This window comes from Diadema antillarum, unplaced genomic scaffold, assembly GCF_040938485.1.
Source record: "Diadema antillarum isolate AM-2024a unplaced genomic scaffold, OU_Dant_1.0 seq00000783_RagTag, whole genome shotgun sequence".
Lineage (NCBI taxonomy): Eukaryota > Metazoa > Echinodermata > Echinoidea > Diadematoida > Diadematidae > Diadema > Diadema antillarum.
Window position 1 is genome coordinate 68,355 of NW_027271671.1, and position 25,236 is coordinate 93,590.

The 25,236-nt window shown below is 41.8% G+C and overlaps 1 protein-coding gene across 2 annotated transcripts; it reads left to right on the forward strand.

Moving 5' to 3' along the window:
- Window positions 1–461: 461 nt before the first annotated feature.
- On the forward strand, window positions 462–21,607 carry LOC139739122 (quinone oxidoreductase PIG3-like). 2 transcript variants are annotated; one of them, XM_071649741.1, is made up of 7 exons: window positions 462–566; window positions 8,627–8,794; window positions 10,469–10,577; window positions 11,083–11,241; window positions 19,516–19,728; window positions 20,742–20,938; window positions 21,389–21,607. In XM_071649741.1, the coding sequence occupies exons 1-7, from the start codon at window positions 495–497 to the stop codon at window positions 21,605–21,607; spliced, it is 1,137 nt and encodes a 378-aa protein (XP_071505842.1). In that variant the 5' UTR covers window positions 462–494. The 2 variants fall into 2 exon arrangements, with proteins under 2 accessions (XP_071505842.1, XP_071505843.1); XM_071649742.1 differs by lacking the exon at window positions 462–566 and adding an exon at window positions 8,246–8,327.
- The last annotated feature ends 3,629 nt before the right edge of the window (window positions 21,608–25,236 follow it).

Sequence of the window (25,236 nt, forward strand, 5' to 3'; positions counted from 1 at the left end):
GCCACCTGCGACTTTCAGACGAGATTCACCAAATTGAAGAAAACTCACACATTAACTCCGTCTGCTCCACATGTGCTCCCAAGTCCTAACTACCATACATGTACCAACACACACTAAATTTACAAGTACTACGACGGGTGAACCAGCCTGTCGCGCGCCGGCGCGGCGGATGGCTCGCTATAAGCTCGCCTGCTGCTCGTTTGACGTTTCGTGTACGTACTTGCCGCGCCGTAGCTTGTAGCTAGCTGGTACCACACAGAACTCACTATTCAATTCTGTGCTGCAAGCCCGAGCACGTAAACAAGGACATGAGATCACGTGACTAGTTTAGCCGAAATAATCAGGTGATCACGGCGCGCATCGGCAAGCAACCATTTTTGCCATGCGTGATCCAGTGTGAGCAGACGATCCCTTTAAGCCGTGCATCCTACTACATCATGACATGTAGTTTTGAACCTCTACGTGTGTGTGCAAAGATTCAGCAAGAAGTATCCATGAAAGTAGTAATACCAGAGCTAGGGCTATTACTGCTGTTTCTTGCGTTCCTCCTCAGCATTCTCAATCAGGTATGGTAATAATTGATGAAGATCTGGCTGGGATCTACAAGTATTGTAGCCTGACCAGACACTGTGCTGCGCACAGCGCTGCGTGTAGTTACAAGTATTGATGACTGATGTGTTTAAAAGGTGGAAACTCTCCTGTGCTGTGTGCCACATTATTCTGAGACACCAACCACGGCAGGGCCAGGGTCCGTTTCAGGTTTAGGGATCGAGGTGGGATCTCTTCCCACCTACATTAATCTCACAAGCTAGCTCCCTGCACCAACGTAGTCATGCGTTGAGAAGAGAGAAACATTCTGTTTTTCAGATCTGACGTTAGATTGTAGACCCATCATATAGGATTTAAATTATGTTAATTGCTATTCAATTTCTAGACGAAACGAAGTGAGCAAAGTTGCAAAAGAAAATGCCAAGCTTTGCTTGTCCCATTGCATTGGGATTGATCACTGATATAATTCTATTACGTTACAAAGAAGGATAATTTTTAACGTCAGAGGGTCTAGACCTAACGTTAGAGGCTAAATTAAACTGTTTTTCTTTCAAATGTCCAGTAAATTTTAGGCCTAGCTACATTTACTGTACCAAAACAGATCTAGATGTAGAACCCTAAACAAACATAGTCTAGACCTAGGCCCTAAATTTAATCGTATGTAACTGGGTTTGTATAAACGTAGTCTATAAACATTTGCACACAAAGTAGCTGACAGAAACTTAGATTTGCATGCAAATCCAATAAATTAGAAATAGGGCCTAACAGTTGCTGATTGTTAGTCAATCACCACATGAAAAGCAAGGAAATTGCGAGAAAAGCTGGAGTAGCATTTCTAGTGGACCCAGTTTGCTGCAGGGTAGTGCAGGGGTCCAGTTTGCAGCACCCCAAGGAATCCCACTAACCATATCTTCAAAAGTACTAACGTTAGAAGGGTATTTTTGTTTCTAAATTGTTTTATTTGAAGAGTAACTGACGAGCTTTCTTTTGATGCCAGAATTTTAAATGGCAGAATCATGTCATTTTCATGAAATAACTCGGATGATGGCAGATTGTCCAGATGGCCTTCATACTCATAGTTCTAATTTAAATCGTCTGTGTCGCGCTGTTTTTACAAAAGTATGACTTTCTTAACAAAATGTTAAGATTTTGTTCTGTTGCTAAGCAACTGCCATATCATCCCGTGTTTGTATCTTTATACAAAATCTTATTCTTAGTCAATCTTACTATCAAAAGAGGCCTGGCATTGTAAGGATTCCTCGTGTAACTGTGTTAAATATTATAAAATTCATTTTCTTTGTCAGTTTTGAGGATTGCAACAGTGTCGGGGATGGGTCCGGTTTGCAGCACCCCTATGGGATTTTGATGCACACATAGGCCTTAGCGCTATTTCACATGTAAACATGAGTAGAAATTGATGAAATACTTACGATCTTGAAAAAATATGAAATCGTGAAGGATCTTCTTCTTCCGGTAAAGTGCTCCCCTCAAATGGTCGAGGATGAATGCACTGCGAGATAGGCATACGCCGCACCGGGGCAACAGAAATCTGAAATCAGGCGCAAGTAAAAATCTCTGGATGAAGAGTTACATCCTACGGAGTTCCCTCAATGCAGATTTGAAGGCGATGCGGGATGGGTATGCGGCGGGATCAACAGGCAGGCTGTTCCAGTCCCGGATGGTGCGTGGGAAGAATGAGTTGGCATACGCTGTAGTACTGGTGTGAGGGATAGTGATCGGGAACTGTGTCCTCTGGTAGATGTTGAGAGCTGGGTCAGGTAAGTCTGCCAATGGATGTCAACCAAGTGATGTCTGATCTTATAGTATACATCATCAGCGGACGTTTTTGGAGTGACGTTCCTGCAGTGAAGGCCACTTGAGATGATCCAGCATAGCTGTGACACTGCTTGATCTTTCGAAGTCGCTGATGACAAATCGAGCTGCACTTCTCTGAACCTGCTCAAGCTTGTTTATGTTCCGTTGTGTGTGCAGATCCCATGAAGTCGCTGCGTATTCGACAGTTGGCCAGACGAATGTTGTGTCGACACTTTCTTTGACTTTTTGACTGCTGTGAAGTAGGTTGCTTGAGAAGAAGGCTCGAGTACCATTGGCTTTCTTGGTGATGGTATCCACATGAGTGTTGAAATTCAATCTTGAATCGATATGGACCCCCAGGTATTTGGTTGAGCTGGCAACTTCTAGTACACGGTACATGGTCTTGAATGGTGTAGGATTCCTCTTGTTGGTGACCTGCAGACAATTCTTGAACTGCGTCTATTATTAGTCCCTCTGCAAGCCGGTTGAGTCATCAGGTGAAGAAATGTGCCTGTAAACCACGCTATCATCAGCGTATAGTCTGACAGATGAACTTGAGATACAGTCCGGCAGGTCGTTGATGAAGATAAGGAAGAGCAGGGGGCCCAAGACACTTCCATGTGGGACTCCCGATGTATACAGGGGATTCCTTGCTCTCCTGGCCATCAACAAGAACAGATTGTGTGCGTGAGTGGAGGAAGTCGGATATATCCAATCTGCTGTCTTACCACAAATTCCAAAGTGCTGAACCTTCTCCATGAGATGTCGATGGGAGACTTTATCGAAAGCCTTCTCATAATCGAGAAGGACCACATCAATTTGTGACTTCATGTCTAAACCCTTGGCAAGGTCATCCAGCATACAGATGAGTTGTGTTTCGCACGATCTCAGTTTGCGGAAACTATGCTGGGCATCTGAGATGATGATGTTGTCGGTCAGGTGATGGATTACAGCATAGTGTATTATGTGTTCACATAACTTGCACAACACGGATGTTAGAGATATGGGTCTGTAGTTTGCAGCATCAGAGCGATGTCCTTTCTTTAACAATGGAACTATCTGAGCTTTCTTCCACTGTGAAGGCACTTTTCCTTGGCTGATAGAAGCTTGGAAAAGTAAAGTCACTGCTGGTGCAATCTCCACGGCTGCTCGATTCAGAAGCATAGTTGGTATCCCATCCGGACCTGAGGCAGTGAAGAACTTGAGATTTTTCAAAAGCTTGATCACTCTGTTTTCACTGACTTTGATGTTATCCATAGTAGGGTACTCCTTGTCATCAAGGTCTGGGAGAGGGGCTCCATCATCAATTGAAAAGACAGATGAGAATTGCCTGTTCAAGATGTTGGCTTTAGATCTTGGGTCCGAATGAAGAAAACCTTCATATTTCAGTGGTGCAACACCTATGTGGTCACAACGCTTAGCTTTCACTTGAGCAACCAACTTCTTGTTTCTGCAGCCAGCTGGTACACTGTGGATGATGTCATGCACATATATAATTGTTGTAGGAATTACGGCACACTTTTTGGGCTTCCTTCTTGAGAAGCTTGAAGCGGTCCCAGTACCTGGCCTTATTCGTGTGGCGGACCTTTTTGAAGGCACGACGCTTACGTCTCAGGATGCGTTTGGTTTTAGAATTAAACCAAGGTTGATTGACTCTAGTTGAGGTCATCTTAGAAGGAACACAGTCACTGATGATCTTATCAAGTTCTTGTTGGAGAGCATCGGCAAGGTCATCGATTGGTGTAGAAGAATTGAATCTGGAGGTATAGCTTGTTGACATCTGTTGCACCCTTGAGCGGATGATGTCAAAATCGGTCTTATTCTACAGAAGAATCTTGCGCCAAATGGGCTTTCTTTTGCCGGCTTGTACATTAGCATCCATGAAGACGATCATGATCACTTAGAGCAGGAAGACCTGTACATTTATTTGTTTGGGAAGGCCTGTTTGTCAAGATGATGTCAAGCGTGTTATCCCCTCTAGTTGGGAAATCAACCATTTGCTCAAGACCTGCTGACTCCAGTAGATTCAAGAAAGCCTCATTGATAGTACGCTGGTACTGATGCGAGATGATGCTTGAGGTTTCCCAGTTGATATCTGGCAGATTTATGTTTCCAGCAAACCAAACTGCAGCGCCTGGATTATCTTGGCAAAGCTGGCTGATGCTACTACTCAGATCCACCATGTAGTCAACATTATTGTTAGTTGGTCTGTAGAAAGAGGCAACTACAATAGACTGTTTGTTGTTGACAATCTTAGCAGCAACTAACTCAGCTTTTTGGGCAACAGATTTTCATCACTCTCAAAATTCATTCGTAATTCACCTTTTTACTCAGTAAAAACACAAATAATTGTAATCCAAATGTATTCTACCATATGTAACAGGTGACAAAACCATTTTTGTCTCGCCCACCGGAGGTGAAGGCGAGACTAAGGGATCCAAATGGCGTCTGTCCGTCGTCCGTCCGTCGTCCGTCCGTCGTCCGTCACAAATGTTTACCTGCAAGACTCTCTTATGATGCATAACTTGGCAACTGTTACAGCAATGGCAGCCACACTTGGGTGATAGAAGCACTAGGGGTATCTATCTTCATGTTATGGTGTTGTCAGAGGTCATGTGATGTTGTCAAAGGTCATTTGAGGTCATACCGGTATATTAAAGAGTACCGTATGTGCAAGACTCTCTTTTCTATGTTAAAGTTTACCTGCAAGACTCTCTTTTGACAAATAACTTCACATAAGTTGCTTGGATTACAACCTAACTTGGGTCATAGATGCACTGGGGGTACCTTCATGTTATGGTGCCGTTGGATGTCACAGGATAAGGTCAAAGGTCATTTGAGGTCATACGTTAGAGTTTACTTGCAAGACTCTCTTATCACATGTAACTCGACACATGTTGCTACAATGGCAATCAAACTTGGGTGATGGATGCACTGGGGGGACCTTCATGTTATAGTGCCGTAAGAGGTCACATGATAAGGTTAAAGGTCATTTGAGGTCATACGTTAAAGTTTACTTGCAAGACTCTCTTATCACACGTAACTCAGCACATGTTGCTACAATGGCAATCAAACTTGGGTGATGGTAGATGTCTCTTGGGAAGTTGAAGGTAACCACAAGGTCAAAGGTTACAGACAGGGGTCAACAAACTTTTAGGGCCCAATGTTAAGTTTTTAGGGCGCATTTTGTTTATGGCTCATAACTTTTGATCCCTTTGTCTGTTTGTGACCAAACTTGCAGGGAAGATGTCCCTTGGGGAGGTGAAGGTCGTCACAAGGTCAAAGGTCACAGACAGGGGTCAAACTTTTAGGGCCCAACGTTATGTTCTTATAGGGCGCATTTTGATTATGGCTCATTTCTTTTGATCCTTTTGTCCATTTGTGACCAAACTTGGATGGTAAATGTGACCCGCGACAACGGTTTCAGGCAAAAGTCGGGCATTTTGAAAATTTATTTTTTCACTGAATCACATAGCCCATTTTCTAAGCTTTGCATTGATATAAAACACTTGTATTCTTCGGGACCATAAGTGGGCATGGAAAGCGAAATAATATGCACTTTTTAAGTTGTTAGCCTGACAAAATTGCGAGAAAACGGGCTTTGAAGTTTCACCTTATTCAAAGACAATGTCCGAGCGGCGATGCGAGGTGAGAATCACCCATCGGTACGATGGTGCCAATCGATGTTAAGCTCAGCCTCTAGCAACCACATCGCCTTCTGATTGGCTCACTGAGAGAGTCAAATTTCCCGGGCACCCTTCATAGAAGCTCAGCGTATGGAGCCGAAAAACAATGCGGTTCGCTCGGGTTTGTTTCGTAATTACCGGTACGTCTTTCAAGATGGCGGATACGATAATTGCACGTATGGTGTACATTGTGTATGGTGCACGCATTACGCAATGGCATCCACACGCCATGACCATGTGCATGTAACAGGAGCGGGTGGCGAATCCACACATTTACAAATCGCGTTTTCATTGTTGTTGATTTGACTTTATCATTGGCGACCCTTTTGAAGGCAGAAAAATGCCAGTGCTGGCAAGGGTCACGATTCCTGTATGTTTGCTTTTACAAGCCAAGCATATGTTGCCTTGTTCGGTGGTGTTGATTATATCTAAACAAACAAACAAACAAACACGTACGACTCGTTAGTTTGGTGCGATCTTGATGTGTAGTATTTGAATATAACTGGTTACATGTGACCTCTCCTTTCCTCTCATCATCCTGCCCTTGAGTCAGTCTGCTGTCATAATTTTTACTACATGTACAAGTAGACTATTTTTTTTCTTTTCACACGATTATGTCGTGCTACATGGTTTTTTTCTCACTTCCTTTGTCGAACAATGCGGTAGAATAGTTTGGATAGAAAGCCAAACGAAGAGCACGCACTACAGAGCGAGCGTATAAACCACTATAGCAAGAACAATGGAGCATGCAATCATGCACGCGTGGACAAAGCATTCCCAAAATGCTGCAACTGGTGTCTCCGAAAGCCGAATTATGTAAATGTGTGCGACGCACCAGCCAATCGCATGCGAGACCCTGCGCCGTACCAACGCTGGGGATATTGGCGCGGCGTTCGAAAGAAGCTCGAAACTGACGAGTGCGATCCAACATAGGGTGCTTAAAATTCCATTTTCAATAGGAAAAACGTAGTTTTATGCTATGAAATTTAGTGTAGATGTAGAAAACATATCAACGATTCGATTTCTGCAAAAAACCCAAATCGACAAAAATAACGGTAAAGATCTTTGTACCCCGCCTAGGAGGGAATTTGCTCTTGCGACTTTTGCCTGAAACCGTTGTCGCGGGTCACAAATGTTCCTTAGGGTGTTGAAGGTCACCACAAGGTCAAAAGTCATAAGCAGGTCAATTAACTTCTGGGAGTTATAAAAGATATTGATTCTGTACGCGAATGGGCGAGACACAATTTGGCGATTGCCTTGTTAACGCGAGGATACCGTTTTTGATTTAGAATGGATTTCAGGTGGTAGATTAATACAGTTTTTCAGACGCGATGATGCACAATGCATCCTACATTGAAGTGTGTGTATAACACACGCTAATAATATGTGGCCTTCTATGGCGGCTAACTAATTCAGTGCCTATCGTTAGTTCGCCAACCCGGAAGTGCATAGGAAATACGCACAAGTGGCAACTATACGGTAATTGACATTAGGCTAGAACATGGGCATAAGCGTTCATAACTTTCTATCACTTAATAACTGTTTAAATTAGGTCTACGTGTGTAAAAAAAAAAAAAACTGTGTCGAACCTACTTCACTGTGCAGTATGTATGCATGCAATGTAAGTTAAATGACAATAAAATCAGTGATGATAATTATTAACAGTCTGTAACGATAAGTAATGAGGAAGTATGATTTTGATCTTTTAATGTTAATTGCTCTAACATTACACGTGTACTTAGTATTTTGACTTGATTTCAAAAGGGTATGATAAATTGCAGAAGAGGTATTACAGTAACCTGTGCCCAAGCTGAAATGAATGCGCTCGAGCGCACTCCAAACAAGCCTCCAGTATGAAATGGCGCTCTGCCCGCACCTCATGTTTACTCAAAACAAATCGCACCCCAGACGTCGGTCGAAAGTGCGCCCGGGTGAAGTCCGGAGGAGTTTGGTTTGAAAGGGGTATAGAAACCTAAACTACATGGCCCTGGGGCAGGCGCTCCATTAGCACAGCTACTACATGTAGTACTACAGAGACTCCAACTCTGGATCTCCTGCTTTCAATGGGAGATCTCCCGCCAAAAGCCCATTTTTGCAATATCTTCTGTTCTCTCGCTTGAGATTGTATAGCTTCCAGGGCCCTGGACCCCGGCCGCAAGGAACTTAGTGCTTGTGATGTATGCTTCAGTTGGAGTCTCCCGCTTGCTAAGGGTTTCAGGTGGGAGAATCTCCAGATCAGAAGGTGCTTTGGGTTGGAGTCTCTGCTACTACAGCAGGGTGAGTCGATTTCATATCTACTGACGTGTGCTAGCTGCCTGCAGACTGCAGTGCCTTTGGTGACCTCAGAATGGCTCTTTTCATATCCCTTTACAAAATACATGTAATCCTCATTTTTTTCTCATGGGGGGGGGGGGGGTGGGAACCATTGTTGCTGAAAGAAAGATTGTTAAAATAAGAGGAAATACAATTGCCAAATCTTTTCCTTTTTTTTAATGCAGATATGTAACGGTTGACCTCATGTTATTAAATTCAAAGATGAACTAGAATTTCTCTCTTGACTATGTTCACCACGACAGGTTGTTCAGGCTTGCTGTCATCCATCCACCATGCAGGCTGTGTTGCAAGCAGAACATGGAGGTCCGGAGGTTCTGAGAGTGGGGCAGGCGCCTCTCCCTCAGCTTGGTGCAGGAGAAGTCCTGATTCAGATAGCAGCATCTGCTATAAATAGGGCAGACACCTTGCAGGTAATGGTAATGGTAATGTACTAGTACAGTGCACTCCCGTTATGACAAACACGGGTAAAATAACGAAATTCCAGTTACAACAAAGTAAAAATTCAAGCCCCAACATTATCCGCTCCATGTTTTTTATTGTTTGATTGTTCGGTTATGACAAAATTTCTATATAACGAAAGAAAACTGCCAGTCCCAAGGACTTCATTATAACAGGAGTCCATTGTAGTACTCTCTGTGGGCCACTCACACACAAGGGTTATTGGTTAATGGATCTTGATGCAAAGCATTTAAAAGCTTTAACTGTGCAAGGCTAAATAATGATTGTTCATTGACTATTGACTATTGATTGTTATTATTATTATTATTATTATTATTATTATTATTATCATTATTATCATTATTATCATTATTGTCCCCGCCGAATGAGTTCCAGCAGGGGACTATGAAACGGGCTCCGTACGTGTGTGTGTCCGTGTGTGTGTCCGTGTGTGATCAAAATGTTCAATTTGCTACTTCTCTGTCATTTATGAGCCAATTTTGATTCTGTTTGCTTTAATATGATAGCACTACATGGGAGCTTTGAAAATTCTACACAGAATTTCAGTTGTGACCTTTGACCTTGACCTTTGACCTATATTGTACATTTTACTACAAAATATGCTACTCCGCCATTTCTAACCCAATTTCGATTCTGTTTGCTTTATGTGATGGCACTAGGTGAGGGCTTCAAAACCTCTACACAGAATTTTGACCTTTGACCTTGATTTTTGACCTATATTGTACATTGGCTACAAAATGCTACTTCCGGCGGGGACATATGTGACCCGCTACAACAAAAAGGTCCTAAAGTCGCGCACGGTCGAAGCCGTGAAAATCGAGTTTGAAGTCAGAGCATTAAAATTGGTCAAAACTTACGATTTTCAGATTTTGATATATTATTGGAGCCTAACATGTCTTCTATCATCTGTCGAAATTTTGAAGCAAAATGATCAAAGGAAAGACCAAAAAATAGTGTTTTTCTGAGCCATGTTTTTTGGCGTTTCAACGAAGCAGAAACTGGTTCGAAAATTTGGATTGAGCGCCACAGATAGGTTCCGCCCCTAACAACGACCAGAGTGATCTCATTGGTCAGTTTGCTGCTTGCTGCTAACCGAAGCGTGAAGCTCGCACACTGCCCAGTCGACTGGTGCGTGCGGGCGGGGTGCGCTATGCTCAGCCGCTTCTCACATCCTGGTCACTGATTGGTTGGTGAGGAGACCGCCGACGCTGATGTGCTTGAATGAACTCTTAGGGGGTTGCTAGGCCTTACCTTCTATTGTCCAGAGGTGAAAACTGAATTGCGTGTCCCTTGATCGCGATTGCGTCGAAAGGAAGACTTTTAGGGCGCTTTTCTCGAAACAGTGATTTTCCAGACGCCTCGACATGCTCTCTTTTAAACATCGACATCTCCGCAGCCGATTATTTTTATAAAATGTGTAATATATCAATTTTAAGCAGAAAGATTAGGGGATTATATCATGCAATTTTCAAATAATCGACCTCGCCCGACTTTAGGATCATTTTGTTGTAGCGGGTCACATATATTACGCACCGCGTAATTTCTACTTTTCCTTGTTATTATTATTACTATTATTATTATATTGTTATTGTTATTGTTCATCGTATTTTAAAATTGGTATCCAGAGGAGAGGGTTGTACCCCGTACCTGCCGGAGCCACTACCATCCTGGGACTGGAAGCAGCAGGACAGGTCCATGAGCTGGGACCTTCCACCTCTGGCAGATGGAAGAAAGGCAAGTGGTAGTGATCATTCTCTCCTGGGGACATTTAGTATGTCTCTTAATTTGATTGAAGTATTTATGGGCTTAGAGACCAGTTACTGCAGACAACCAATTCTTGCTTCTTTACTGGCAATATATATGTCATTATAAATCTTTTCTTGTATCAAGTGTAACGTGCATAGCTCTCAATAACAAAGCCATTGTGACTTTAATATCACCAGAAACTTGTCAAAGAATCTCATGAATCTAAAAAGTTATCTGCATGTTTGTAATAACAATAATTAATACATGTGAAAGTAATTTTTATGTTTAAAGAAAAGTATTGTGACTGCCTATGTCAAGATATCTGTATGTTCAGCCTGCGTACAATGTATGACATTGATCTCACCACATTTTCCAGTTGATGAATGATTTTACTTGATATGACAACATTACTTGATCAAAAAATTTGTGATGTTGATATACGGGTATCATGATTCAAAATATTTAACAAATCATTGTTTTGATTGGTCTATAGGGGATAGAGTGATGGCCCTGCTACCTGGAGGAGGTAATGCAGAGTATGTTGCAGTCCATGAAGATCACATGATGCTTGTTCCAAGTCACATGACCATACAGCAAGCAGCTGCAATCCCAGAAGTGTGGCTGACTGCCTTTCAGCTGTTGTACTTTGTAGGTAAACACATCTTCTTCATTGCATTATTGCCAGCGCATCATAGCAAACTAGAAATAGCTGTTGCCATGCCACATATGTGTCTTTCTGCCGTCGTTGCGAGATCACAACATCATCTCCCATAGAAGAGTTATTCTATGAAATACTACACCCCCTCCCCCAACTGTCTTGCATTACATGCATTATGATTGTCAAAAGCCTGATTGGTGCCATTTTTCTGTGTAGATAGTGGAAGTCCACAAACGAATGAAAATTGTACATGAAGTCAAATAGTAACAAAGTAACTTCAAAGAAATCTCTGGCCCTGCAATAGGTGGGATAATGGAGTATTACAAACAAAAGCAAAAAAAAAAAAAAGCTCTGTGTAACTCTGTGTGTGCACCACTTCCCTGCCTTAAGTTGATGCATCAAGATTCTATTACGTAATACTCGTATAAGTCTTCAGAGGTTAGCATTTCCCAGGTGTTTAAGGCAGTGAAGTCACATAATGAAATTCAAAGTAGGTAAAAATTCCAAGCAGTCCCAGTTGGCTATAAATACCCGTGTCAGTGAGCAGCAAGCATCTTTTTCAAGTGTGACGGCAGTGAATTATACCAGGGAGGTGAGACACCTCCCTGATTATACATCTCAAACTCCAATGTCTAGTGATCGGGAAGACGACGCTACCTCTCAGCCCCCATCCCCGCGGGGAGATCAGGGCATGGAAGGCCGCCTTGAAGCTCAACTAGAGAGACCTTTAATCTATCCGAGATACTCTCCCGCTTCATGGATAGGGCGGCGGCACACCGTTGTAATGAGAAACGGCATGCAAGCCATGCCAGCTGGTGTAGGAGAGCTCCTCCTCCCGGCAATTAGTCCGGACATGCGAGCCATGTCTGTGGGGACAGCCATCGAAGACTTCAGCGAGCTAGCCAACCCCATCGGCAGCTCATCAGACGACGATATACTCATGCCAGCCTCCTTCCCGGCAAACCTGATTGCGTTGCCCTGTATGGGTGGCCTTGACTCTGCCCTTGTGGTTATGGTCATTTTGACAACCGAATTGATCCGTATGCCATGCCCATACAGCCAAACTCTTTCAAAGCCTAGTACCAAATTTGATTTTAACTTAAATTCTGATCTCATTTGGGCCAAATTTAAAAACTGGCTGATTTGCTAATGAAGGCAGTCACACTGCCACATCAGAAGGTAAGTCTCTATAAAATCGCGAAGCAAATGCTCAATTGCCATCGAACGCCCAAGCAGTTCTCACACCAAAAATCAAGAGTAAAATTTGGGCGATCCTCCTTCACGAGGACTTGGGTCTTGTGAGCTCCCAACTTCTACAACAAAATGTAGTGAAGGGACTTCTACCACAAAGATAAATCCTTTCTGAAATTCACAGATCATGCACGAATAATCATCCATGCAATTGACACAACGAGAATTAAACAACTCATGTCACCATCGATGGCCCGACACTCCCGGGCTTTGCTTATTGTATGATCTGAGCATGCACCATCGAGGTATCTTGAAACCCCTTCTCAACCCTTCTCAACAACACTTGCGCAGCGAGTCGATTCCACTTGATACAAAGTTGTTCAGAAAGACATCTGAGAAAAATTGACAAGTGTCACATAAGCATAGATCGTGGGTCATGAATGTCTCTACGCAAGCCAGCAAAATGAAAAAAAAAAAAGGATGAGTACTGTCCAAAACCGTTCATTGCTGGAAATCTCAAGCTTTCCAAAGATGACTGGTCAAAATAATTCCCTATCCTTGGATATTGGCCACAATATTTGGCTATGAAACCAATAGTTTCATTTCAACCCCATACCAATAAATTTTTCCTCTACAAAATGTACATTCTACCAAGGAGGAAAAGGCAACCCATGAAGAATTGTCTCTGAAGATTCTCGCAAAGCAAGCTATTAGCGAGATTCCTCACATGGAGTATCAACTCTATTCTAGCGCTACCAAAGCCTGGCGGTCTAAGTCCAATCATAAATTTGAAAAACTTGAACAAATTTATGAGATACGAACACTTCAGAGTGGAACAGTTTCGCTTGATTAAGGCTTTCATTTTGCCCCTCCAAAGGGTGCATATTTATCAGTATCCGTTCACCTTGTTCATCAAGCAAAGTCTTTCGAATGGAAATAGTATTTTTTACTGCATCCCTTCAGTGCCTTCTATCTGGCCTTAATTCGACCCCACAGATTTTCCTTGAAGTTATGAAACCTGTCTTTGCCTCGGTGAGGAGTAGTGGCAGGATATTCATATTCTTTCTCACACCAGAGAAGAGTGTCTTGACAAAGCCAATTTTATGATCAACTTGTTGTCACTCTTAAAGAGTTTTAGTAAGGATTTCGACAAATCCAGTTTCAACCCAAAGCACGTCGAGACCTTCCTTGGTTCTCATATTAATTCCCAGCAAAGGATTTTCAGTTTTTTCCTCAGAACAAAATTGACAAGGTTACTGCCCTTGGAAATTCAATCTTGTATAGCAACGAAACCAAATTTCGGGATTTTAATGCCTTCCACAAAGAAATTTACATTCTCGTCACTTGTGACTAGAAAAAATAAATCAACTAATGCTCTGCGTAAAGCAGAAGATGACTTCGACACAAAGTTTGGTTTCGTTACCTAGTCATGCGATACAAAACATTCTTTGGTGGTGGAGCTGTCTCGCAAGACAAAGAATTATTTTCCACCTTCATTAGCGTGATAATTTCAAGCGATGCTAGCATCTCAGTATGGAAAGTAGTTAATTCTGAGCAATGACAATTCCTTTGCTCAGAGAGTCTGGAGTGCCAAACAGAATTCCCCGCATAGCAAGGTGTGTGAACCTCTTGCAATTCAGAACGGTCTTGAAGCCCTGTGTGGCCTGTGTACAAAAAACGTGCTTATTCATAACCCGGTCAGACATTTCTACAGCTGGTAGCATACCTGACCGGAACGAATTCACAGCCAACATTGGAATTGGTGTCTAGCAATTGGACATCAGCTTCACATTCAACAGATGTAGATAATTCTGAAGTTTTCTGCTTGTTTCGCAGAGACATGAACAGCTAATTACTATACACGTTTTTCATTGCATACTCCACAAACTCTACATAATAGATTAGCAGTGACCCTGACGTTGACCTTAATTCGCATCTCGGTTCCCCTGACCACCAGTTCGCTCCTCATGTCAAATAGAAGCCAAGTTTTATTGCCCTGAATTTTGATGCCTTTTTCTTTACCCTAGAGCGTTTTCAGTCCTCCACAAGCTTCAACTGAACAAGGTGACCTGAGTAATCCTCACTGCCCCAATGCCGGCGGCAGCCATTGTTCTCATTATTGCTCGAAATGCGAATAGCCCCACCTCTTTTACTCCATGAGAAAAGTCTTGCCCCACACCCTCACCCACCGATGAGCCTCCTGCTAGCCGCCTGCATGGGTGCTCTCTGCTAGCGATGACAAGTGACAGACACATCGCAGCACGCTGCAAAGTTCCTTTCATCATCACGGCGAGACAATAAACAAAACAAATGAGGGTGCTTGAAGACAATAGCAATGGTTGTATTCTGAACAATCTTGTGATCCTTTTTAACCCATCTACAGAACACGTTGTCAACTTTCTAAGCCTATAGCATAGCTTTTCAACAAAGCCCACTCCACGATTAACTCATAGACCTGAAACCGAGAGCTATGACATAGGCAAACAGCCCCTATAGTCAGACTTATGAAGGGCGTATGTAACTCCGACCCTCGCAAGCCTAAATACAACAAGACTTGGGATGTTTCAAGTTATCGTTTCAAGATACCTATGAACTATAGATTCCTTCAGTGCCTTGAGCCAAAAACAAATTTCCTTGCTTGCACTCGTTTCGGCAAAACGTACACAAATGCTGAGACATCTAGTTCTTACGACATTACCGGAAGATGAGGCCACGTTCGCACATTAGAGATATGAAAGGTATAAACCAGGTATTAAAGTGCCTTCTTTTACCTCCAACCCTAAACTCTGTGTTCCGATCAACTCTTCACGAGTATATTAAATGCACAGAACATCTCCAACGAGCAAGTTCAGAAAGCAAACTCATAATTTCTTTGAAACGTCCCAACAAATCGGTGACGACAAGCATCTTGGAGCGGAGACTGAAAGCCAGTCCCTCGCAGCTGCTTGTATTAACACTTAAAATATAACTAATATACTGTCAGTGGCTGTACGTATACATCCCTGTACACTGTACTGACTGCTGCATACAATTATGTATGTATTGTTGCTATGGGAACATGTACCGAGTTTGTACTGTCTTCGAGATCAGTATGAAAGGGTACCACAGGACGTACCTCGTGTTCACATACATTTAAGGATTTGGGAGCACAGTCATCCCGCGTTCATCCCAGACTCTGGTCTGGTAAGACATCCAAGGATGCCAATATGAAAGGGGTATCACATTCTCAGCTCATAGCTACAGAAGCGCCGCAACTTCTAAACTTTTGCGCATTGAGTATAAAGGTCTTAACGAAATCTTGTCCACAACTGACTGGACGAACGCTGGTACATTTTGAACCTTCTACCTTCTAACAATTGATTCCACATTAGTTCAACAATTCTCAGTTCTGCTGAGTTAGAAAGGGACATGTAAATTGTGATAATATGCGTATACCTGTATATCAGTATCTCAATTAAGAACAATGTCCTAATACGAGTCAGATAAGACACAAAACCATAAATCACGTTACGTTGTCCGTTGGAAAATGGCGACACATTACTCGGCCACTCGTTTAGGAGATTCGGTCCACCAAACTGATGAATTTAAACTCTAATATCAACCCAAAATGGCAATGGAGTTGCCTCTAATTATTGCTGCAATATTACTATGCGGAGTATGAACTGGTTAATGTCTAATTCTTCCTTCAAATGTACATGAATTAAGGAACATGGTTATGATTATGTCTTGATTGGAAAATCGGTACAAGAGGTCCATTGTATTGATTTGTCTTCGCTATCATGCTTAATCCTGCTCCAGTTAAAGCACGCAAGGTATCAAAATGATATCATACTCAAAACCTACCGGTATGTCTTGCACCTTATACTAGCAGGTTCTCAAGCAAACTTTGCTTGAGTTCTTCTCCTGTTTGCGACAATGTGTGTCACCATCGATAGACACTCTCTATGCATGAGGTGTCATGACTAAAGTTTCAACCTTGTTGTGAAAACTGTCCATCATCCTTCATGTCCTCTTGCCCTCACTCATGTCACTAGACTGACTTCTGTACGGAACTTTGAACATGCTAACCTCTGAAGACTTATACGAGTATTACGTAATAGAATTCCTAAATTATACAAGTAATAAGAAGTATAATTAGAATCCTATACTATAATACTCGAAGTTGTTGTTGTTGTCGCGGCCTTATGTATTTCCTGTTTTATTTCGGCGTTGCTGGTTTCTCTATCTCCTCCCGAGCCGTCGGCTCCGGGCAGTTGCGACCGGTGCCGTCGGCCGCAGGAGAGTATCCTACATCGAATGGCGTGGGTTTCGTCCCCTCTCCGCCTCCGTGTCGACGTCGAGGACGAAAAAGAAAAATTAATTAGCTACATGCATAATGCATTTTTGTGCGTGACGAAAGAGCCGAGCGTTTCAATATTCACGGAACCTGCGCTGGCCTCCTGCTTTCTCGATCTTCCATCTTTTAGCTTGCAGAGACACTGGGGGATACTAAAGATGATGGTGCAGCGAAATCTCTGACATCTTCCGGCGGACGCGCACGCACACACACAATGTACCTCGCAGAACTCTATACACACTCTACACTGTGTGTATATAGTTCTGTGATGTACCTTTGCCTCCGCCTGTTACGTGTACTGAATGTATTGACGATGGTCTCACGAATCTGTGTGTGCGTGACATGGACTACAAGGGCATTTACGTACAGTTCGCCATTATTGGCGTCCCCAAATGAAAACAACGAACGTTGGTTATGTAATTGTATTTTGCACAACTGCATAATACTATATGCAGCTCAGGTACGTCATTTAGTTTGCTCGCCGTTTGCTCTCAAGTCCGGTGTCATTGTACGCAGACTGTTTAGGACGCGGCTAAATATATTTGCCGATCGTACCCTTACATATCAGATTACACGCGCAGCTGTGTCCATTCGTTTACTGCAGAGCTGCTGTAATCATACATATTCATAAGATGAGCGGACGTAGAGGAAAACCTCGCTTTGCCGACCGCCTATTTTTAAAATTGCAAGTGGAAATAGAATGTGTGGTTCTATGGTCTATCAAACCAAGTTTTGGTGACAAAAAAAGAGGGAGCAAATGAAGACGAATGCAGCGATGTATTCTTCTTTCTTCCATAACATGGGAAAAATATTAAAGAAAAAAAAAATACGAGGTCGTGAGAACCTACTCCCACGGGTGCCTATTAAACCTGATGACTATGATCTCCCCCTCCCCAAATAATAACAATGATGATAATAATAATAATAATAATAATAATAATAATAATAATAATGATAAGGATAATGATAATAATGATATAATAATAACAATAATAGGAGCAATAATTGTAGGCCTAATATTAATTATGATAATGTACAATCTGAAGCAGATGTAGTTCTATATTGATATGATATATCAAGCCAAGTTTTGGTGATTAAAAACAACAAGGAGGGAGCAAAATTATGAAGACGAAAATATCTTATTTTTCTCTCATAACGTGGGGAAAAGAAACATGAAAAAAAAACACAAAACAAACCGAGGCCTTGAGACCAGCCGTGGATTCCCGCGGGTGCCCGCGTGGATGCAAGAGCAGGGGGTAATCAAAGTCATAGTGTTAATATCTTCCCGTTTCAACGGGAACAACCTGTGGGCAGAACTTTCGGGGAATCTCATCTGCGTTTTTGGTAATTTTTCCCTGAATGTTTTTGTTTTTTGCCCTGCGGAGGTGGAAATGTGTGTGTGCGTGAGGGGGGGGGAGGGGTGAGGGGCAACAAGACAACTGTTGGACTTCAACGGGTGCAAATAACCCCTCGAAACTCAAGTTCTATAATAAAAGCAAGTAGTGGCGGGAATGATCCCTACCAATGGACCGGATCGCCTGGCATATACTACAAAAATGTATTATCAAATTTCTGGGAAGGGTGGTCATTTAGAAGACAGCACAATTAACGAAAGAATGAGAAGACTTTTTTTTTTATTTCTTCAATAAAAATGTGCAAAATCGTATTATGAGAAAAAAAAATAAAACCCCTCAGACCCGTGGATTTCCACGGGTGCTGCTAGTTCTATTAGTAATAATGAAGTATAAGTCGAAGAGGTTCCCACCCAGCATCTCATTTTAATCGATACTCTTCAGTTCTGAACCCTCCCTTTCTAACACTGTACAGAAGTCAAAACTGCTGGGCCCTACTGTATGCTGATGTTCTGCTTATCAATAATTGCTTGACATGAGATGTCCATACGTATAAGAATGCTCCGTAGCTTGGAACAGCAATGATTGTGCTTTATTCATTGCTTGTCTGTATGATGAGAAGGACCAGTGAGCTACACCCAATACTGGTGTTGCTGGTCTGTCTAAAGCCGTATTCTCTTTGAAAAGATGCTTGCTGCTCACTGACACGGGTATTTATAGCCAACTGGGACTGCTTGGAATTTTTACCTACTTTGAATTTCATTATGTGACTTCACTGCCTTAAACACCTGGGAAATGCTAACCTCTTCGACTTATACTTCATTATTACTAATAGAATTCTAATTATACTTCTTATTACTTGTATAATTTAGGAATTATTCATCAGGGCACCATTTTTTTAAAGTTGTCAGTGTCAGTAAAATCCTAGGTTTTGATTGGCTGAGAAGCTCTGATCACCGACTGCTACTATGGTGATTGTTAGAGACTGACAACTTGTCAGGGGGGCGTTTCATCAATGAGTTCGTCGGAGTTTTCACCGACAAATTTGCTATCAGCCAATCAGACGCAAGGATTTACACTGACAACTGTTAAAAGCTAATGAAATCCTTGGTCTGATTGGCTGATAGCAAATTTGTCGGTGAAAACTCCGATGAACTCGTTGATGAAACGCCCCCCAGGGCTGACAACTTTCATGAAATGGTGCCCAAGGCCCTGTTTTATCAAAAGATAAAATCGATTTTAAATTTCCTTACCACACAGGCTGCCATAGACTTACAGTAGAAATTAAGTATATAATCAATTTCAACTCTTCATAAAACAGGGCCCAGGAGTTATTTCCTGTCCTTAACCTCATCATCTTGTTTGTTCTAACCTTACTCTCTCCCACAGCAAGTCTGAAAGAAGGAGACACAGTCTTGATCCATGCTGGTGGCAGCGGAGTAGGGACAGCAGCCACACAGTTGGTCAAGCAAGCGAGAGGCATTCCTATCGTAACGGCTGGAACAGAGGCTAAACTAGCCAAGGCCAGAAGTCTTGGTGCAGTGGAGGCTTTCAACTACAAGGAGGTGGACTTTGCCGAGAAAGTTCTGGAAGTGACAGAAGGTATTTGCTTAAATCTTATAGCAATTCATCTGATTTGGGGCATGGAGTTCAGGAAAGGGAGTGAGTGGGTACGAGGGTGGAGGTGGGAAATGCCCCTTTTTTTGACATTTTGTTACAGATTTGGGGATTCTCGCACACTTTGTCATTTGACTTTCAGGACGATCTTTCATGCCTCCATCCAGGAAGGAGTCAAAGATATCTAATCAAAGTATGTTTGTTTGTTTGTTTGTTCTTTGTTTTGTTTTGTGTATTTGTGTCACTATCATACATACCTAAAGAAGTGTAGTTCATAGACGTCATGAATGCTATATTCCACATGACAAGTGTGTGTCAAGAGCACAAAAAAAAATGATTAGGTATAAATGCATTCTGGATGGAAAAGAGAGGAGATAAATAGCACAGACTCCCAAGCCCAGTTCAGTAACAATTGATCTACAGTAGATAGCAAACTACAGAAGGCCCATGCACATGCACCAGAGAAGGCATAGTGTATAAATAGAGATTTCCTACCACTCTTGTCACTCAGTCATTTCACCTGCATCATACCATTTCCCACCGACCATTAAGTATTACAAACAACAGTATGCAGTTTCCACAGTAGTATGTCCTTATCCATTCTTTATTGTTTCAAACATTTTGGACTTGTTAAAGTGCTGTGATGTATCCCGTTTATCGTATTACATTTTCTATGGGTTTTTTTTCATGAAGAATGTTTTTCATCCTGCACTGGTATTTTTAATTAGCAGAGGTTGGCAAGCCTCTTGATATGCTGCTAGTGTAGGGACACTGTGGCATAGTGGATGAGATGCCTGACTCCCAATCGGAGGACCCAAAATATTTTTACCACCCTATCCCTCTTGACCATAGTATAAAAATGGGTAGCTGGCAACACTAGGGTAGAAACAGTGGCAGGTCCTCTGGTAGAACAGTCAACACTAAAGATGCTCCTCTGGATTACAAAGACCACTTTATTATCATCATTATTAGTGACATGCTTGATTTTCCTTTCACAGGAAAAGGAGTTAATATCATACTGGACTGTGTGGGTGGCTCATATGTAGAGAAAAATGTCAGAGCCATTGCTGTAGATGGCACATGGGTTTTGTATGGCTTACTGGGAGGACCGAAGGTGGAGGGCGCCTTTCTTGGAAGCATCCTTCGGAAGCGCATAAGGATTCTGGGGTCAACGTTGAGATCAAGATCAAATGAGGTCAGTTAGCATAGTGATTATTGTTGTTTGGTTTTGTGTGTGTTTTGCATTACAGGGCCCTCGCAAGTCCAGTTCCACTACACAGTTACAATACTTACCTCCTTTTCAAACGTGACTACTGTAAAATGAGAAATGTTTGCGTGCATTTTAATTTTACAAATTTTGCGAGAGCCAAGCTTTGCAAGCGAAAGTTCTTGCCTACACTGTATGCATTGAATGCTAGTGGCAATTCGCAAATGTGATAAGGAAGCTCGAATTTTCTGGAAGAACATTTTTGTAACTCGGAGACAGGAGCCCCTTTATTATAGTTTGTTTTGATTAGAGCCTGCTGTGTTGTTTCTGGCCATTACCTTGGCTTCTACTCCTGCTTTTACTGCAGCAAATTCTGCTGATAAAAGGGATTTCATGAATATCATGAAGTAAAATACTCCTTTTGTTTCGATCACACAGTACAAGGCTGAGCTGGTGAGATCATTCACAGAGAGGGCGCTGCCACACTTTTCACCCTCGTCCCCGGGAGAGGCCCCTGTATTTCAGCCCATCGTCGACCGTGTCTTCCCGCTGCAGGAAATAGCAGCGGCCCACCGGTACATGGATGAGAACAAGACCCTGGGGAAAGTCCTCCTCAGTGTACAGCAGACAGAGACAAGCCCACACAGTGAGCTGTGAAACATGCGCTGTGTTCCTGTGTTCTTATGAAATATGAATCATGAATTCTGTTTGTTTCAATTGCATATGCTGAAAGTATGTTTATGTACATACATAGAAACATGTCTTCGTCTTTACAAAATACTTTTATTGAAAGGTCTATTGTACATGATATCCGTACAGATATGATACTACTTCCATAGATTCTATATGTTCAGATAATGTGACTGTGGTGTCACATGACTCAGGCAGGACACATAAGTGATCACATTTCCCGGTACTGAATACGCTGACTATTTTGCAGGGTTTTTAATGTCGCGAATTTTGTGAGTCGGGCGCTATTTGTAGATTTATAAATGTGAAAATATCGACTGTCATCCCGACATGGGGAGCGTGACTTGCACACAGACATTTTTCCATTCAGAACTGTACTCCACAATCGCGAATTTAACTACTCATGAATTTGTTGGGAAGTCCTGATTCCGAAAAAGTAGACTCGCTAAATAAATAGCGTATACAGTATATACTGGTCTGAATAAGGCACTTATGCATTTTTAAGTACTTACTGCCTCACTGATATATCGATTTTAATGTATGTATTCCAAAATCATCAGTCTCTGCAATAGAAATTAAATTAGATAAACAGGTACAGATAGTTTACTGCAGTTATATTGAAATTGTAATGCAGTAAACACAATTGCAAGAGTTATACTATTACTAGTAGTCTGTGAAGTTGATATGAGATTTATGTGGGATACCTTTGGATACTACATTGGTCTCGCATGCTTCATGCGAAATGTAACGCTGCATGATAGGTTTTTTGCCACGCTTTATATTATAATCTCTCTGTTTCTTGTAGTCAGACTGGATAAATTATTTGTGTGAAAATGAACTGTTTTCTTGAGTATGTAACTCCAGTCACCCCGAATCTGTCTGCTGTGCCTTCATTCACTTGGGAATCTCAGCTTGTTCCCATCAAAATTGCATCTGATTTTCTCCGCTGTAATCTCTAGCAGCATCCAAACCTCACCATAACCCGAGTTGCCGCGTGCATCCTCTGATACAGCTTAACACAGTGAGGGAACAATGGATCCTTTTATTAACATTCTGGTGGTATATTCAAGGGATGATAAAGGTCAGTGATTCAGTACAGGTGGAGAGGTTAGGTAGGATCATTGACTCACCAGAGGTGAAGAGATATATCCCGTTATCATACTGGAAGGGGATAGGTATAACTTTTGGTGTCATTACACAACATTACTCTAAGCTTGTGAGTGTGCTGTCATAAATTTTCATTGCAAAAAGTGAGCCAGGTCGACATGCAAGTCGCCTGCCGCTTTTGAAGTCACTCGTAAATTCGCAGGAAACTTTGGATTTCTGTCGTCTATCATCTTTGGTTTGTTTATCCCTTTTGATACTACAACACACAGAGTGCCAGTGGCAATAGCAGGCATGCATGCAGTGCAGTATGACAGTAGTTTTCCAGAAGCAGCATGTATGATTTCCCATTCATGGGTCACTTGATTTAGACTAAGCTGAAATCAAGATACCTGTAATACTGGCATTAATAGACCTGAGCGTGTCTTTGAGCGGCTGAATATTTTTTAACCTTTCATACTGGATATTATCTCGCTTCAGGTCGAAATTTGAAGCGGGCTAACTCTCAGTGTGAATAGGGTATTATCTTCATAATGCTTATTCCTCTCTTGTGATACTAGTTACTTTCTTGCTTTTCATCTCCTCCTCTGATTCTCTATCATGAAGCCAACCGACAATCACCATGTGCAGCTTTACCGCAATGGGTTCGGTGGTTTCTGGTAGGCATAGTGGTGAATATATTCCTCTCCTCTTGGCCTTATACTATCAGTTTATTGAGTACCTGGTGAGGATTGCCGTGTGGACATAGTTGAGATGAGTCAGTAGAGTCTACTTGCTTCCTTTTTCTTCATTATATAATATGCAGATGGACATCTTTGACCTTTGTCTTGAAGCTCAAAGTGTAGACAACCTGATAAAAAGGTTGTACAGTACAACTATGCCTAGGCAGTGCTCCCCCTAGCATATTCGCCCCAGCCGCAATGACAAAAGAGATGCAGAAGAACATTTCAGTTGAACACACTACATGCCAAGATCGTATTAGGTATTTGTCAAAAAAATCTTCGTCTATGCCACATGCCAGTAGGTTTGTGTTTATACTCTCGAAAATCTCCTCTCCTCAAGATGAGTCACTACATGCTGTCTTATTGGCTTCCAAATTACAACCAGAGCCAAAAAGTATTTCTTCATCATTCCATCCATAATAGACCCCCAGGGTCCATAGGCTGCAGATGAAAAGTTGTGTTGGGTTGGAGGAACTGAAGTGTAATAGACTGCATTCTGTCGATGTTGGGATGAGCTGAGCAGTTGTTTTCGTGAGAAGCAGAAATTATCTTGTTGCCAGCTTCGCTTCCATTTTTTAGCATCCATTTATTGGAATGGACCTCACCTGAGTTTTGATTCTCCATTCCCTAAGTCTTTAATCTTTGATGAATGCAACATTGACTGTCTACAAAATTTATCTGGTGGTCATCACAGTCCTTCTTGTGTTTAGATTTTGTACATTTTTCTCTCAAAATGAGATCATTTGGTGCTGTCTTCTTGTTCTTTCTCATATCACACTGATGCATATGGAACATGTTGAAAAAATAACATGTGTATACACTGTACTAGGTGTTTCAAAAAACATTTCCCACTTTTAATCATTAATAGCTCAAAAACTATCCATCCGATAAAACTGTCATTGATATAAATAATAGCTGAATAGTGTACAATTTGGCTGAAGGTAATTTGAATGTGAAAGCATAAATCAGTTTCATTAAATCTAAGATTGATTTTGAAGTAAGGTTTCAGATTTTGGTCAATTTTTAACCCTCTGTACAAAAATTGAACCTTGCACAGGAACCAATGATGTGTATGTGAGTGTGTGCTGACAATGGCCCTGAACAATGGACATGCCTGAACCACCTGTTGACTAGGCGTCAGTCTCGTGCTCCCTGGCACATGAATGCTTAATCAATAATTCATGTGGATTGCCCTGGGCACTGCTAGTCTGGATTCATGCACGGTAAAGGGTAAACTGCATGCACATGGAAAAAGGAAGCACACGTTTCCATGTGCTTGCAAACACCACATTCCATTCCAGCTGGCAATCATTTTCAATTTTTGCTTCACATATCACTAAATTTGGGATTAAGCATAAATGATCTAAAGTTCCTCATTTTAATACAACTGTCTACTAATTAAATAGTCTGACAAATTTTTCGCTTTTTGATAAAAAGAAATCAGTTTTTGATCAAAAGAAATCATTTTTTAGTTCAGCAGCATTTATCATTGGGGCGATATGTTTCACAGTAGATTTATTTAAGGCTCCATTTACACAAGTGTATACTCTAATTGATTTTCTTTGCTTCCTGTCACCATGTTTTTGATAGAACAGAAGGTATTCATTGTAATTTCGTTTTTCAGAAGTAGGGAGAGCACTGTCGAGACCCAACGACAGTATCGGCAGGCATTTGACTTTATACACAGATACTGCTAGAGGCTGAATAAAGACTAGTTGTGATAGTGGAATTTCTCATGAATGGATAATGAAGCATTCAAACCCTAACCAT